General features: G+C 37.3%; 1 protein-coding gene across 6 annotated transcripts in view; it reads right to left on the reverse strand.

The window, feature by feature from the left end:
- Positions 1–295: 295 nt before the first annotated feature.
- msraa (methionine sulfoxide reductase Aa) overlaps positions 296–18,528 on the reverse strand; it is a 36,390-nt gene continuing 18,157 nt past the window's right edge. For 2 of the 6 annotated variants that reach the window (XM_008397205.2, XM_017302303.1), the window contains exons 4-7: positions 13,657–13,761; positions 12,999–13,105; positions 11,553–11,714; positions 11,218–11,484 (exon numbers count right to left, since the gene is read on the reverse strand). In XM_008397205.2, the coding sequence (XP_008395427.1) occupies positions 11,326–11,484; positions 11,553–11,714; positions 12,999–13,105; positions 13,657–13,761 (533 nt within the window). In that variant the 3' untranslated portion in view covers positions 11,218–11,325. The other 4 variants (XM_008397207.2, XM_017302301.1, XM_017302300.1 and 1 more) reach the window with 3 other exon arrangements.

Below are 18,528 nucleotides of genomic sequence, written 5' to 3' on the forward strand. Positions count from 1 at the left end.
GTTACTCAAGTAAATGCAATCGAGTGAAGCTGCTAATAAACTAAAACCTTTTATAAAAGTGAAAAACCAACAACTTCCAATTTAATTTACTCTCATCAATCATTCATCCTGTCAAGAAACATTTTGTCTTATTAAAACAAATTATGTGTGGAAATTTTGTCTATTTGTGTTTCTTTTAGTTGAATATTTCTAATTTATTTGGAATAAAAAGCAGTTCATTGAAGGATTTTGTCAAAGTGCTAAGAACCAACATTCTGCACAAGTGAAATGTTTTCATGAATAAACCTGCACCAAATGGAATTGKGTCGATTTTATTTCAGCAAAAATACATTTTCAAACAAAGCAGGAAAGTTTAGTGCAAGAAAAAACTCAACATGTCTAATTTCAGAGGTTGCTTTATTCAAAACAAACTGCATATCTTCTATTATTCTATATGCAKGTATGATTTAAAACAACTCATTAAACAGACTATAAAAATAGTCCTAACAAAAAAAAAGAAAAAAAAAGATATTTCACAATTTTTTCAAAAAGAATTCAGCCTTACAGATGTACAAAGCAAGAATTTAAAAATCCTGTATGATAAGAAGCAGGACAACATTAGGTGGGTTGGTTTGACGATGGGTGTTTTACAGATGGGTGAGGATTCCTCAGGACTTTTCCCTGAGTCCGATGGGACAGGTGACTCCCGTCCCGCCCAGGCCGCAGTATCCGTGTGGGTTTTTACTCAGGTACTGCTGGTGGTAATCCTCAGCGTAATAAAACGGTTTGGCTTCAGTGATTTCTGTTGTAATTGAACCAAAACCTTCTTCTGCAATAACCTGAGTGAAGCAGAAGGAAAGAAAACAAAAAATGTTAAAAAGTCAKACCATAGATGTTGACGGGTGTTAAAGAAAGACTACAAATTTTCTTTAAAGGACGCAATTACTAAAAACATACATTAGAAGGTGAGCCGGAGTCAAAACAATCATTAAAACTTCATTTCATGATTTTACATGATTTTCTCCACACAAATGTGACTTGTTTTTATTATTATTATTATAAATGTGAACTGTTAGCTACRTTACTTTTAGCTGCACATTGAAATTTGCCAGATATTATTGGCCATGCTTGTTATCCATGTTAATTGTAATTTTTTAATCATCAACCTGATTAGATTAGATGAAAATCAGCCTTTCTTGGATGCCCATGTGGATTAATATGCACTGTTCCCTTATAAAATAAATAAATTCAAAACATTTAAAAGCAAAAATCTGAATTTTAAAATGAGCCCTAAAACATTTTGTGTCACAAAACAAAAAAAATCTCTTTTTAAGTCAGATTATCAAACCTTTTTGAAAGGACAGAATATAATCAAAATGACTGAATAAATATATAAAAATCATGTAGTTTTTCCTTCAAGGGTTTCGTGAATAAAAGCAAACTGAAAGTATAACTATCGATGATAATCATACAGATGGATTTTAACTAAAGAAAAGAATCAACACAAAACCAAAATAATGTTTATTTGTATGAATATTTACACAGAAAAGTATTCATGCCACTTGTACATTTTCACATTTTGCTGTTTTACAWCAAGATTTTGTGYTTTAATGAAAGTCCAACACAAAGTAGAGCGTATAAATTAAAATGATCTACAAATAGAAATAGAAAATACTGAGTTAGGGGTGAATTAAATTAACTACTAACTGGAACAACATAAAACTAACTAGACATACTGAACTTATAGATATAGGCTTTTTTTTTGTGTGTATGAATCTATTTATTAGCCTTTCAACCTGATGGAAGATAGATTTTGTTCATACAAGCAGATTACGTCAGCATATTACGGCTACGCTACACTAGTCTGCAAAATGATGGCGCAAAAGTTGGGGTAAAATGCCAGAGTCTGTTGTTGTTCCATATTTTTTGAAAATAGTGTCTTCTGTTGATTATGCATTACCCAAATGCATAAATACAATAAAATACTTTTTWAATTCTGCACCTAAAAATGAACCAAAACATGAAAAAAACTACAACTACAATCATAGCTAATAAACACCAAAACAAAACCATGTTTAACTAATAACAACCACTAAACGCACTCYAAAAACTAACTGAAAGCAAATTAATTAGACAAACAAAATGTCACAATGAAATAAAACTAAACTATAATGAAAAACCCAAAACTGCTGGGTTAATAATGTCTTCATTTAGACAGTATTAACACAGAGGGGTTGCTTTTCATGTTCTGATGGTCTAAATCCAACAAATRAAGCTCATAAGAGCTTTTATTAGACAGAAAAACGATTAAAAACAGACAAAATGTTGCTAAAAATCTGCTGCAAACAAAGAAAAACTTGATCATTTAAACCATAAACCTTCTTATATTCTCAAATAAAACTTTCTTTTTGTCCTGGTCTCATGTTTTCTGTCTTTAACGCTGTTTGTGTGTCTGCATTAAACCACATTTACCTGAAGAATCATTAACCTTTCAGCTGAACTAATCCCATCAACACCTCATCCTGCCAAGCAGCCATTAGCATCTTATACATCTGAAGTGTAGAAAAACAGACTTACACAATCGCTGTATCGGTTGGCAATGACACCTTCTCCGGCTTGTTATAAAAATTACTCAACCAGATGGTGTGTGGGTAATTTAAAAGACAAAGAGAGACGGTGCGCATGAAAACACACACACACACACACATGCACACAGACGGTGATGAAAGTTTAATCTGCGATGGAAGATGCTGCAGCGTTTTTAGCTGGGAGGTTTACAGCTCAGCTTTTTGTTTGATCATCTCATGGATGGTGGAGGAGATAAATATGGCTTGACATTTATTCGCTTAGGCTTTTATTTGCAAAGCTGTTCCTATTTCTCCTCGACTTGACAGCAGCAAACCCAAAACTCTGAGTTCATTAAGTTTACGGTTATTATCCTGTTGGTCAACAATCATCCCGGCTGATTCTGCAGCTCGGCGCAGGATCAGCGATTCATTTTCATCAAATGGAGAAGACGAAGGCGCTCCCGTTTTACTCAGTAAAAATTTTATGTGAATGTAACGACAGTCTGGGCATCCAGGTTAATTATTTAGAGGTTGGCGTTTCATTTGATTTAGAGGAGCTACTCAACTGGAAACAAACTGCGTGCTATAATTCAGAGCTTGATTATACGCTCCATATCCTGTCATTATGTGCTGTGTGTGGCTATCTGTTCAGAAAAGGTTAATAAACGGCGTAATAAATCATCTTTAATATATTTTATAGGTTAATTAAAGCGCTTTGATGYGACAAAAATTATTTTATTTGAAAAGAAAGGTGGGAATCAGCTTGAAAACGTTACCTCGAATGACACATAAAATGGATCATTTCACAAAAATATGCATTTTAAATTTTCTAATAACAGAAATAATGAAAAAGTCAGGATAAAATGTTGCAATTTTGGTTGCAACATTTGGAACTGCAATTCCAGCTGTAACAGTTTGCTTTCACGCTGCCCTGTCAGACAAACTAATTAAAAAACCTGTTCCACTCCTCACCTGTGGGGGCACTGTACCAAGGACTACCGAAGGAAATGGCAGTAAAATCTCAGAAGGACACTGAGCACAACTTCCTTCTTCATAAAATATAAATAAAAATGGAGTGGCATCAGATTTTAGTGGTTGTATGATTTATCTTTTATCTTTGTGTAATCCGACTAAAACCTCGTTCTGGGTTTGGTTACAGTGAACTTTGGTGAGGTTCGAATGCGTAAGTGAACACCAAGTGGACTGGAGACGACTCCAATAGCAGGAAGCGGACTACAGCACAGGGCATTCTGGGTACACAGAACCAGAATAAACATGCTAGCTTAGCACAAGCAGGAAAATTGACTCGTGGTTTTTAGCCAAAGACGAGAGAAATCCTACAACCTCTAAAGTCTGACGCCACTCCATTTTCGTTTACATTTCGTGAAGAAGGACGTTGCGCTCATGACTTCTTCAGAGGTTTTTGTGTCGTTCAGTGGTCCTTCAGTGGTTCCTGTTGCAGCGCCCCCACAGGTGAGGAGGGGAACAGGTTTTTGAGACAGTGCAGTGTGAAAGAGAATCGCAGCAGGTGGAAATGAAATGTAACAAACGTTGCTATTTTTGACCCAAATCAAACCTAGTCTGCCAGTTTATCATGTGTGAAAACAATGTACAAATCATCTACCTGTTGCACAAAATCCACAGGTTGCAGACTTATGACCTGGATATTTATAAACTTTACATATGGCCATGACTTCATGAAAGAAGTCGCCTAAGAACTTATTAGCAACATCATGTATGAAGTAAAAACTTTACGACCGACTGCAACGGGGGGATTTTCTCTGAACGAGGAAAGYTACTTCTGTTGTGGATTTAATGCACTAAAAGCAGAGAGGAAAAATCCAATATGAATAATTTCTCTAAAAACTCAAAAAAACAATGTTTTAAAGCTCAATTCAAAACAGCTTTAACGTTAAACCCTTGTGACGGCACTTCACATCTCAAAAGTCAGTCCTTTAGGGAAATAGGAGCTCTTTTGTTTTAGCGCAAAAACAATCACACTAAAAGTGTCCTCAGTAATTTCACACATTGGTGGCTCTAATACTTTGAGAGAGGTAATTATTTGAAAACCATTTTAGCTTAATTGACGTCAGCACTTGGAGACCGTTAGCAAAGAAATCAGCAAACAAGCCCAGAGGGTCTGTGAGGCTTCAGAAGCAGGAGACAGGAAGCGAGTTCAGCTCAGCTTTCAGTCTGATTCATCACTTCCTGTGAAGTTCTAATGGACTCGATCTACGGTTACACATCTAGGTAAACTGCAGCTGCAACACAGCAGCTGTAATGGGACACTGTCAGGTCATGAGCTACAGTTAAAAACAGCTGGAAGGACTTGATGACAAAGAAAAAGGTATATTTTCATGTATCTTCAAACATCAAGAAAAACATATTATTATAGTTTTAACATGCATGTTATTGTTTACATCCAGATATTTAGCGCACAATGCAGGAAGGCAAAAAGACGACAGTTTTACATGCCGTACGAAGCCGCGCTGCAGCAGCAGAACATCCCGTCAATGGCCTTTGTTTTTTTTTGTTCTTTTCATTTTTTAGTTTATATTTGACGTGTGTATGGAAATGTTAAATGTTTGTTATGATACATTTTTATGGGAGGGTAAAAGTTAATTATTAGTGACTAAAAGTGGAATAAAATCAGTTAAATCTGCATTTGAAACTGAAAAACTCTGGTTGGTTCATCCACAGCAGCTGCAGCTCTGCATGTCACACGTATTTCCAAGGATCTGTGTGGAATAGGGTTGGGCAATATTGACTTAAAACTATATTGTGATATTTTATGGTTTTATTTTGATATTGTAAAAAAAAACAAAAAAAACAACAAAAGACACTATTTATTACTTGTTTTCTAGGAAACTGCATGGTACAGCATTTATATCACCACAAACACAAATAAAACTTGAAAATCATTCTCAATGTATCAATAATCTGCACAAAGTATCGACATTTAATCAAATTTACTGACATTTATTGATGCTCTTGTGGAATAAACAACGGAGAAAATAGCAAATACAACATTTTAGATCATACTCTCACTAATTTTTTTATTTATAGTGACAACGATAAATCAAAGAAATCCTTCATGATAAATTATAAATGTCCGTCTTTAACGTGAAATCAAAGTCCTTATTTTAAATAACTACCAAAAAATCTGTTAAGGGCTAATTTAAGACTGAACTGGGATTAAACATGGCTGCTGTCCTGTTTACACCAGTTCTGCATGTGAAGCTCAAAGCGGCAGCGTACCCTGCTGTGGTGGCATCTTTATTGTCCCTCCTTCCTCTCAGTGTTTTCAAAGCATTTGCTTGTGCTGGAGCCTGATGCTGTGTTAGCTGCGTGCCATAAATGCATAATTCACATCCATTAATTTGCATGTCAGAGAGGTAGATTGCTCATTTGGTATGCAAATACCTCCAACTGCTCCGGTAAAGCAGGGAAATGTGAACAACGCTGATAAGCGGCCGGAAGGAATGGAAAAAAAGAAAACAGAGGCTAGGTGACGGCAGAAGAGAGGGAATCTGTGCACAAAGAGGCAGAGGAAATAAAAGCAGCAGTTTTGTGTTTAGAAGTGGATATAAGAAAGAAAATGGATCAGCCAGAAAAGATACCAGAACAATGAAAACACCACGCTTTCAGGAGCCATGCCTGCACCCACAGGCCGAGCACACATTATTACATCAAGCAACGATACGCACACACACACACACACACACACACACACACACACACACACACACACACACACACACACACACACACACACACACACACGTTTACCACTACCTGCCATTTTAGACGCAGTGCACACCCTAATGATGGGTAGGGGGCGAGAAAAGAAAAGGGAGGCTCCTTTCATGCTGCAGACAACCACCAGCCGCCTGCAAGGTAATTTCTGCAGCGTTGTTGTGCCTCACACACACACACACACACGCACACACACACGCACACCAAATTACCCAATCACGCTCTGTGTGAACAATACAATCAAGGCAGCCGGCGAAGCGAACATGGTCAATACCGTGACACCAAATGAACCCGTCTGTTTTCCTGCTGGGTTTTTTTTTTTGTTGAAGTTTCTCATCTCTGGTTTAAACTTTTATTTCACCCTTCTCTGCTCCTCCATCTACATTTTTCATGGCAGCCAAGTAAAAAAGGGAATAAAAGAGCATTTAGCTTTGTATTTAACCGAGCTATTCGGAAATTCAGGTCAGCGCCTGATCKGCAAGGCTTTGACACAGTCTGGGTTTTGAGAAATAACGAATTGGGTGGCTGGATAAAAAGACTTTAAAGTGATTTTTTAGAGCACAAATTTATAAATATTTGAAGGTACGAGGCGAAAAGAAGAGAAGAATTTACAGAAATGGCAGCTTAGGCCCCTCATCATCCATTGGACTTTGTTCTGGTACAAACAATAAAAATTATGCATCATCAGAACAAACCCAAAGTGTGAGTAGAGAGTGTGTTCGTTACTTTTGCAACTGAAGCGATTTTTGAGTAGGACAGATTTAATGCCCAGATGGTTTGGCATGGAGTGTGTTTGCTAAAGGCCAAGCACGTTCTCTCTCTTTCTCTCCCTCTCTCTCACACACACACACACACACACACACACACACACACACACACACACACACACACACACACACACACACACACACACACAGATGGGAGGGGGTGGGTGAGCCAATCTGGTGCGGAAAAAAATAAGCGGAAACAAAATCTAAGAGAGATTTTCAGGAGGACATGGTTGTTAGAGCCGGAGTCAGGAAATCTCTCTGTTACGCAGAGAAAGTTGTCTGTGAGAAAATAAGAAAAAAAACGGAAACCAGAGCACCGGCGGTCTGTTTCACTGGAAGAGAATCTTTGATGTAGAGATGAAACCGATCTGATCCATCATCGGTATCAGAGCCGGTGCTGATGTCATTCTTAGATCAAATCTATGGCCACCAACCTGGACTCAATGGCTTCTGTTATTTTTACTGAGATTTACACAAGTAGACGTCTACAGCCAAACAGACGGGAAAATAAACAGCTTGTCACTTTAAATCCAAATAAGCTGCTGCTGGCCACAGCCCCCAACTCGACGTTTACACTTTCACGTGAAAATGACTGCAAATAGATTCGCAATTATACAACCGTCCATCTTTGAAAAGCAGAAGTGGAGCCTCCTGTACAACCGACAAAAATGGATGGTAAGTCAACTACAATAGACTTTTCCCTTCCAGCAGCCATTGTACGGCGCATGCAGCGGGGAAACCAGCAGACTAAATGCGCTGGAGCTCAGCTTGGGTTGCTAGGTAACGGCGCAGTTTCTAATAAAAACTTTTTTCTAGGAATTTTTTTTACTTTTCAAACTCAGAAATGTTTAGTGTGTTATGAGAATTTCTGAGATTAACCTAAAAATATCTAAATTTTTAGTGGAAATTTATTCTATATTTTTTTTACTGTCCACTGGCCCTAATATTCCTCCATAAACAGGTGGGAGTTCAGGTTTATCACGTTTCTTGTTAAACACCTCGAATGTCTGAAAGTATCTTTATTTTAGACAAAAACAGAAAATTATAACCCAGGATGTAATAAGTCTGATTTCCAGGTAAATGTTTTGCACTTTTGAGCTTTTTCTTCACTTCCTCATCCCTGCGACAAACCAAAGATTATTTTTTATATATTTTAAAACTTGTGGAAAACAAGCTGCTGAAAGAAATCAATACGTTCAACGTCCCTTAAAAGAGCCTGACCTTCAAAAGGATTAAAGCTTCAACAATTTCACTCCGGCACAGTTTTGTATTGAAGCAGTTAGAGTCACAACAATCTCTACCATCTCTGTTAATTAACCTTTTGAATCTCCACTCCTCACCTCTCCGCGTGTTCACCCTCATCCTTCCGTCTCTCCTCTGGGCTGCTGTTCATAGATCTGCTTACAGTTTTCGTCCCACCTTCCTGTCGGCTGACTTTGTTTTCTATTCATTCTAAACATAAAAGGCCTCAAACCAGCTGAAAGCAATGGGACAACCCCAAAAAGCCCAGCAATAACAGAAAATCCTTTCACGCGTTTTATTTTTCAGACAGATATCGCTGAAAAGGAAAAAGAAAAAGGTTTCGAAAAGAAAAGGAAGGCCAAACAGGGTGAGGAGAAGGAGAGAAAAAAAAGACTAATGAAGACCAGACTACACTAGAAAAGAATAGAGTAGCCTCTACCCCCGTCAGTTTCCATGGAAACAAGCCCTTTGGTGCGATGGCGGTGGAAAAGCCTCAGCAGGAGAGGAGTCGACGAGGGAGGCGGCGTGTGAACGGCTTTTTGTGTGAGTGGACTTCAAAAGCGTTCGGACGTATATGAGCTGCATGTACAAGCAGAAATAAAAGGGACGGTTCTGATGAAGGGAGCGGGTCCGGAGAGCAGAAAGGGATGCTGGGAAGTGAAGTCAAGCTGATACGAATCCTGATAAAGATGAAAACATTTGCAAAATACTGATTTTTAAAGAACAATGTGCTTCGTATAGTTAACTGAAACTAACAAAGTGATGAAAACTGAAGCTGATTAATTATTTTTAGTAAATTAAATAAATAAAAACTAATTATTTAGTGGGGAAAAACTACAACTAAATGAATGTTGTTATAAGACATGCTGAAATTATGGAAATAATATTCTTCATTTTGGTGTTTATGAATCTCATCTATTTAGAACTTTAGATGTGGAAAAGATGCTTTTCTCCACAAACAAAACGTTTACTACAGCTGTCGGCAAATTCTGCTTCATTTTTCAGACTGAATTCTGATAACGCCAACTACTGATTTACAAAAACAGAAACCATTATGGAGCAATTATTAATAAACAATGTGAGCCATAGTTAACTAAAACTGATGAAATAACCAAAACTGAAGTTGAAAAATGGTAGATAATGGGGAAAAAACTATAATTAACTGGAACTATGTTGTGTGTTTATAAAAATAACTAAAACATACTAAAATTATAGATATAAAATCCTTTGTTTTTGTGTTCACAAATCTATTTTTAAGCCTTCTGTTCTGATGCGAAATAGATTTTTCTACGTCAGCTGTCGGCAAATTATGATACTTCATACTCTTCCGGGAAAAGCAAAAGTATTCATTAACCAAACCACATATAATCACAACATGATACCTTTTTGAATTCTGCACCTAAAAATTAAACAAAGTATGAAAAAACTAAAACTATTACTACAACTAATACAAATGTAACTAAAACTATACAATATTTAACTAAATTAGCAAATGCACTTGAAAAACTAACAGAACTGGACAAACAAAAAGTCACAACAAAATAAAACTTAACAATGAAAAACCCAAAACTATTAAAATTCAGGTCATTAGGAGTGGCAGATCAAGACTGCAAAGCATGCCTGATACTAGGGTTTAAAGAAATTTTAAACGCAGTTTTGGTTAAGAAAAGTTGGAAAATTACAAAAAATATATAAAAAATTGATACTTTCAGTTGTTTAATAGCAGAAAAGCAGCAAAAACAGCCTGATTTCAGTGAAAATGGGTCAAAACTCTGAGTCAGAAGAGTGGCTAGGAATGGTAAATATTTAACAAAAGGGTAAAAAAAAAAAGAAAATCACCAGATTAGATCTGACCTCAGCAAACAGCAACAAAACTGAGGCAACGCGCTGCAAATCTGTGCATACAGTTATCTTAAGTGAGAGCAGGGATTTTAATGAGCTCCGTTTTTAATCCCCGCCCCCCTGCACAGCAGCCAGCGGGCGCCGGGGAGGATAACGAGGAAAAATGAACACGGAAAAGTCAAAATGCTAAATGTTTAAGTCTGTGTCAGACAAAGGGAGAATACAACACAGAAGAAACTTTGCTCAGCATGTTCTCCTTTAGTGCAAGGAGAAGATGAATTCATTTCTGGATTTTAATGCCTAAACTTATGTGAGAACCAAGTTGGAGGAAGAATGAAGACTTTTACTTAACATCTTTAATAATAATACAGAACAGCAGCAGCTCATTTAACACCCAGTGCAGTCTTTCTTAAGCTGTGGTCCCCGGGCCAGTGGGGGTCCACAGGCGCCCCCTAGTGGTCCACAACGTACTGCATGTAAACAAACTATTTGACGTGAGCTCGAAGAGTTAACTTAGGAAAAGATTGCGTTTAAAAATATTAGTGGATAAATGGCTTATGACTGGGTCACTTAAAAGAACAGCTGAAGTGTAAAGCTTTTCAGGGTGAGTTTCAGAACTGTTGTTTTTGAGTACTATTACAATACATGACATGTCCAACATAAATCATTTTATTTTAGGTGTTAAGATGCAGTTAGTCAGCGTGGGGCGCAGCGCTGTTCACTGCCTCGTCACCACTGGTGGGACATGCTGGTGACGGGGCAGTGAACAGCGCTGCGCCCCACGCTGACTAACTGCATCTTAACACCTAAAGTAAAATTATTTATGTTGAAGGAAAATGTTTGTTTTTGCTAACACAACTCAAATCTATTATTTGTTTATTATGCTTATAAATTATGCCTCTTGTATTAAAGAACTTTTTTGATTTGCTTTCCATCACTGGAAACATTCCACATTTTCAGAATCTCTAAATAACTCAAAACACCCAAATTATGGCCAGTCACGTTTACCAAACCGCACCACCCTTCTCATTCGGAGGAACAGAGACAATGAGTCACTAATATTTTCATTTCAGGTTGTATATATTAAGATGTTGTGTGACTGCGGGGCAATTAGGCGGTCCGTGAGTGTTTGTTGGTCCTTGGCCTGAAAAAGTTTGAGAAACACTCCCCTAGTGGTATGGAGGACTTTTGTGGAGCAAAGTTTCACACTTGCTGTTGCTCTTGCTATATGCGGTATTTTTTGTTTCTATTTTCTGTGATTGCAACATTTTTTGTTTGCAGCTTTTTTCTGCTGCATTTGTCCCTGGTGAAGGCTGTTTTGTGGTTATTGTTGGGGTTATTTAGCTCTTTTGGTTGTTTTCTCTTCAGTCAGGCTCGTGCTGTTACATTGGATCATCTCTTTTGTCTCAGTGAGCCGCTCTGCCAGGCCCATTTCGCTTTGTGAATTGGTTTCCTTTTGACCGCCTGTTCTGCAGCATCTCAGTTTCGCCTTTAAATAAAACTCTAATTGCAATCCATCTGTCCGACCCCTGATGTTGTCCTCCTCTTCCCACTGACCCTGACAAAAAAAAAAAAAAAAAAAAAAAACTCTCTGTCCTCTACAAACTTCCCAGCTGTCTCATACGCAGTTTGGCTTTTCTCCAGATTCTTTAAAGGGATCCACATTTAGTTGTAACAATAGACTTTATTTGAAATATATGTATTTTATATGATAAAACAATACAGTAATAATACTAAAGGCTGGTTAGGTTTTATAAATCTTAATAAAATATTGTCACACGGACTTCGCCATGTTGCTGCATTGCATTCTGGGTAAATGATGCTCTGTCAGATTGCGCTAGCTTAGTCCAGCTAACAGTTTAAGCCTTTTCAAATTTAACTGGAGCGCGTTGAAATTGATGGAAATGTAGACATCAAGAGATATGAATAATCAAGATGAGGAGAAACAAACAAACAGAGGAGGAGGAAAGAGTTGGCCGAAGAAGCTGTTGGTATTTTGCTGCTGCCTTCAGCTTCATAAATTAAACAATGAATGAAGCTGAAGGTACCTCTGGTTGGACTGTGTGATCCAGTAAGCGCTTCTATAGTTCTGTATCCAGTCCAGTAACAGTTTAGGGTCTGGTGTTGGTCTGTGGTTTCACATTCAGTACCGGCACCAGTAGCATAAGCTGCGTTAGCATTTCAAAGAGTTTCCTGCACTACAGGTCTGATGTTTGTCCCAGTGTTTTTCGCTCTGGCAGTAGTTGGGTTTGGCCGCTTTGTGGATAAAAACTGTTGGTACCGCATTCATTTTAAGCTTGTAAAGGTAATGTTCACCTGTTAGAGCCTTCATCAGTTTTGCTCGTACAAATTACTTAAAGTCTTTCGGAGAGAAATGTTGAGAGCACAAATTGGTGCTTCGGAAATTGTGTTCGGATTTTTATGACCCTGCTCTTCTTATATTTAATCATGTGGGAAGTGATCCAAACTAACCTCACTATTTTATTTTATTTTTTAATTACAGCCAACAGCAATGCAGTGTAGAACTATCTAAAATTACACAGCTCAAATGCTATATGACAAACAACAACTCTGGTAAAGTTAGCCTTCATGAGTTTACTCTGTAGATTCCAGTACAGGATGGATCATCAAGCTATCAAGTGAAAAAATGGCCACCTCCATGAGTGAAAAATATAACAGAAATCTTTGAATAATGACTTTTGCCGTAACAGCATTTTGTAAGTTAAAAGGAAAATTACAACTTGTTTAGGCCAACATGTTCAACTAATGGTGGATCCCTTTAAAGTCAAAATGCTTTCGTGCACAAATTGTTCAGATAACAAAGACTGGTGGATCTGTTCACCTTCTGGTACTGATCCTTGGAGGCCAACGCTTCCTCAAGCTGCTGCTGAGTGTAGGCGTAGATGGCAGAGCGGTACGTTGTCCCGACATCGTTCCCCTGACGCATTCCTGAAAACACACACGTTCGTTTTTTAAAACGAGGATCTCGATGGCAGCGCGGCGTCTTTGTCTTCGGTTCTTGGCAAACGACAACTGACAGCATTTCCAAAAATATAACCTGTCTTCTTCTGTCTTGGCAGAACTGAAAGCTGTTTTTTCATGACTGATCATGTCATCGTTTCACTGTCGGCTTGTCAGTCTGTCAGCCTCAATGTTTCAAGCTTTCCAAGGCTGGCTCACATATGTGCTGCTCTGTTAATCAGTCGAACGTAGGAACGGGTTTTAAAATGATAGATATATCGATCATATGTAGCAGTATGTAGCAAGCAGAAACTAGCAGTGGGGATTGATGTGTTGTTGTCACAATAAATTACAATTAATAATGTTTAAACCCCCCAAACTGTTCTTGCTGTCAGTTTTAACAAATATGTAAAAAACACATTTTTTATAAAAGTTACAAGCTGCAGCTTTAAGTTCGTATTGCCCACACCCAACAGAAACTCAAAAATAAACCCCCTCCTGTTCTAGTTCCAGGGTTTAGTGACGAATGTTGCGTTTACCTTGAGTCGGATCGTGACTTTCCCAGAAAACCTTCAGCAGGCTGTTGAAGCTGATCTCCTCTGGATGGTAAACAACTCGCACCACCTCAGTGTGTCCAGTTCTGCCTGCGAAATACAACCATAAACGTTAGAACTTAAAAATAAGTACCGTATTTTCTGCACTATAAGGCGCACCTTCAATGAATGGCCTATTTTAAAACTTTTTTCATATATAAGGTGCATAGAATAGACGCTTCAGTTTGGGTTGCCAATTTGTTCCGTACTCTATTATTACACATCCACATTTGTAAAGAAATTGTCCCCGAGTGCTTTGCATAGAAGGCTGCCCCAGTCGTTTCACTCACGGTGTTGGTGTTGTGATATTGTGCCCAACTGCTTTCTGGGTAACGCAGACCAACCGACACGCTGCCGCCGCAGTCTCCGTCTCTCTATCCCCCCCCTTGGCTTTAAAAGTATTATCAAACTTTATTAACAAACCAGCGTTCTGACAACTATCCCAGCATGCACCGCGCACTTCTTCTTCTACGGGGGAAAATTAAGTCGACAGCTGCTTACTGTAGTTGCTTGACTTGTTGTGGCTTAATTTTGGTCCATATATACCGGATTATAAGGCGCACTGTCGACTTTTGAGGAAATTGAAGGTTTTTAGATGCGCCTTATAGTGCGGAAAATACAATAAATGCAAAATTATTTTTCATCTATTAAGGAAAAAGAAGCTACTCAAACCAAACAATTGGGCAATGTTCACACAGCGAAAGTGACCCAAATCAGATTTCTTCTCCCATTATGCAGCACTTGTTTCTGATGTTCATGGCAGTCGAATCGGCCCAATTCTGATCTTTTCTCCCCCTTAAAGAAATTGGATTTGAGCTCCTTCCAATTGTGGAAATTAATCGGATACGTATCCATCATGTCGCATTTTACCCAGTTTTTACTTCATAGATGTGAGACATGCATCATAATTCTGCACCAGACCCAGTAAACCAGGACATATGGAAATTATAATTATGAAATTATGAAACACTGAAGCGCATCTAGAGATGGGCATTTATCACATTGTTTACCATTTATAGGAATTTAGATTTATTGTTACTCCAATAAATTCTAATGAAAGACGTTTAAAAACTCTCAAAACTGTCTTTATTTGGATTGTTACATTTTACAATTTCCCCCCACTTTTGTTCCACAAAAGAAACAATAAATAAAAACTATTTTGAAAAGATTATTAAATGCATTTAGTGCAGCTCAGTGATACAGGTCAGACTTTTTTTTTTATCAGACTGGTGTCCTGAAGAATCAAATGTTTTTCAAGAGCAGTATTTGTGTTTGTGAGGTTGTGATTGCTTTAGCATGCAGATACAACTTAACGTAACCTAATCAATACTTCTTATCGCCACTTTTATCATCATTACATTAGTAGCACAAAACATTGAGATAAAACTTAAAGTTCATGCTGCCCACTGCTCAGTGCATCACATCCCACCACTTTTAGTTCTGACTCCAAACCCAAACAGATTTCTCTGCAGTCAATCAGAGAAGTCTGGTTCTGTCTGGACCAGAACCAAAAGAGGAGAAGCAGCATTCAGCTTCTATGTTCCACAAATCCGGAACAAACTTCCAGAAAACTGAAAAATGTCCGAAACACTGAATTCCTTTAAAGGCCCGATTGTTTAGAGCTGCTTTTGTTTAATCAGAACTGAAACGTTGATAAACATATTTCATGTTTATTGATGATTTTGAAGATGACATTTGACAAAATGTAATGGTGACTGTATGATGTTTTCACGACTTTGAGCTGCCTTGATAAAAACTTGATATAATCCAACTTTAAGACTGTTGGATGATCCTCTTTTTGCTACAATCGCAAAACAAACAAAATCAAATCAAGCCCTTTCAGCAGGTATTGATATTGGCAGAAAGTACTAAAAATAATATTTTGATTTGGTTGTTTTATATTTTTGAGGCATAAAGTGACTGAATCATATAATCCTTACCATGCCTTCATAGCGGAAGCCTTAATGCTTTAGAGCTTTAGGATTTCTTTTTTTAGATGCACGACCTTAAAAAAAGAGCAGATTTACACAAGAAAGACACAATATACATCAGATGTCCTTGAAAGGCCAGGCTGGTCCAAAACTGATTTTCTGCAGAAGAAAGATTCCCTCTGCTGCGAGTCAAACAGCAGCTGGCGCTGGTAATGAGTGTGACCCATTACGTGACACCTCATCTTCTCCACGTCTCTCATTCCACCTCCACTCCTATGTCTTTCTCTGCCTTATTACTTTTTTAATATCAGGAGTTATGGATTCCTACGGCAGATATTGGCGAACAGAGACAAAGCAGCGGTCCGCATTAAATTAATGTCTCACCAGGCCAATCTCGCAGGAATAAATTCATCTCGGACTGGATGGGAAATACAGTAAAGATTGGAATCGGAGCAGAAAATAAAGCGGCAGCTGGTAGGAAATGTACATCCAGGTGCCAAATGATCTCATAATCAGGCTGTTACTCAGAATGAAGCAGTCAGGTGAACGTGTTGGATTACCAAGCGGACAAATTTTCTAATTCTGGAGAAGTTTTAAAGCCTTTTGTGCCAGAAAATAAGTTTCACTGTTTGCAGCATGAAAAAGACAATGTAAACCGAAAAAGTGGCCAACATTACTATCATTTGTGGTATTTTTCTTCACATTTTGCACATCTAATTTGACTGCATACTAAAAATTACATATACTGTCTTTTTTTCACACGGTCTGTGTACTGTTTTTATTTCTCTCAGCCTTGGAAACAACATAAATGAGTCCCAGAGGAAACCTAACACCAGCAGCAGAATGCGACTTAACTCTCATCCCTTTCAAAGCCTCAAACTGTTTAGCAGAAGAGCTGCTCAAATCCAGGTGCTTTGCCATCCTGGAGCTCAATCAATAATAACTGGTATAAAGAAGCAGAGTAAAGTTATGTGCAACTTCATGAAGAAAAAAAAAAAGGTTTATTGATAGTTTGATGCAAATATGAAGTAAAGCAGCTTTAAATTAAAAGGATAAATGGCTTCAAACTTGTGTTATTTGTGCTTTAATCACCATTTAGTCAGAAGGTAATGTTGGTTTGAGAAAATAAGATTTCTTGTTATGATTTTTAAAATTACTGTTCATGCATCATATAGCCTGCGTGTAGCTAGAATGTTCTCCAGTTAATTTCTAATTATTTTTGACTGTTTATTTCAGTCTTCAAAATGATAAGTGCCCTTCTTGACACAAAAATACGCCTGGAATGACCCAAAGTAGGGAACAGTATGTACAACCAGGGACTCTCCTGAAGGTTTGCATGTATGCACACAACCGTTTTCAAGCAATTGTTCTTCTGACTTGTATAAAAAAACAAACAAGAAACATTTGCTACTTAAAATATGCATGCAAAAAGAAAAAAATAAAACCTTGTGCAGTGGAAACCAGTATTATTGTGACTGATTTCATAACATCAATGAAAAAAAAACATAAGCAAAAAATTTATAAAAAGAATGGAAACAAAAAAGTGATTTGAAAATGAAAAATGTTGAAAGAAAAATAACGTAAAAATAAAAAAAGATTTTAAATTGAAATAAAAATAAAATTGAAAATGATATTCGAAAAAAAATTTTATAACTGAAAAAACATTTGAAACTGAAAAAATTAATATTTGATGCTAAAAAAAAATAAATCAAAACTTAAAAAAAGATTTGAAACAGAAAATTTTCAAACTGAAACTGAAAACAGGAAAACAATAAAATATTTCAAACTGAAAAAAGAAAGATCAGTTAGAAAAATCGTAAAAAGATTTCAAATCAGATGTATGAAGAAAGCTGTCAATAAATGAGACACAAAATAATAAGACTCAACCTGAGAGGAGAACTGAGCAGCGTGGGAGTTTTTACATCTACAAACTGGAACTTCTTCTCAAAACAGAGTAAAAATATGCAAATCTAATCATCACAAATTGGACCTAAGCTGATTTGAAAGTAAATATTTAACCAACAGTAAATATTCACGTGTTGTCTTCCCTGAATATGTTTAGGCTGGAGGAGCACTTTATTCAGCCAAGTGGCCTCTTTCAGCAAAGACACAGCTAATTAAAAACACTCCATTAAGAGTTAAAACCAGCTCCTATTTATGTCTAAACCGTCAACAACATGCAAACTATGAAATGCTACAGTAACTTTCTGATAGGAAATAATGAAGAAGGAGCCAAACACACAAGAAATATGATTTAAAAACAAAACAAATCTCCTCGATTTGTCCGGGGAGAAAACATCTACATGAGTAACACAGTCAACCGTGACTCTAAACATGACTCACAAATTCATACGTGGGATTTCCTCTCCTCCAGTAACCCTCCAAAGCCGATAAGTCAAGCGCTCAACTTGTTCCTTCAAGCATTTCAAATGCATTCAAGTTCACTTTTACACCATATATCCAAATGTTAGACAAGAATTGAGGAAAATAAAGAACAACTTTCAAACTTGTGCAGTTTAGTCTGTAACCTTCAAACTGTGTATTGAATATATTCAGCATTTTATCAGCAGTTATCTTTACTTACTGATTTTTGGTGCAGATTTACCAAATCATAGCAAATTAGAGATGGGTTTCATATGCTCAAATATAATAATTTAAAGGGTACTAATTATGGAAATTTTGGACTTTGGTTTTCTGCTGCTTATGAAAACAAGTGATAAAAAAAACACCCAGCCGGTTTTTGCAAATAAGTTAATTATTTTTTTTTTTGGTGTCTGGAAAATGAGCCGTTTCAAAAATCTCCTGAATGTAACGTCACAAATCAGAAGGAACTGCCAAGTTACCTGGCAACCCCAGGGAAGCACAGCCCCGTTACCTGGCAACCCCA

The sequence above is a fragment of the Poecilia reticulata genome, linkage group LG21 (genome assembly GCF_000633615.1).
Source record: "Poecilia reticulata strain Guanapo linkage group LG21, Guppy_female_1.0+MT, whole genome shotgun sequence".
NCBI classification, from domain to species: Eukaryota; Metazoa; Chordata; class Actinopteri; order Cyprinodontiformes; family Poeciliidae; genus Poecilia; species Poecilia reticulata.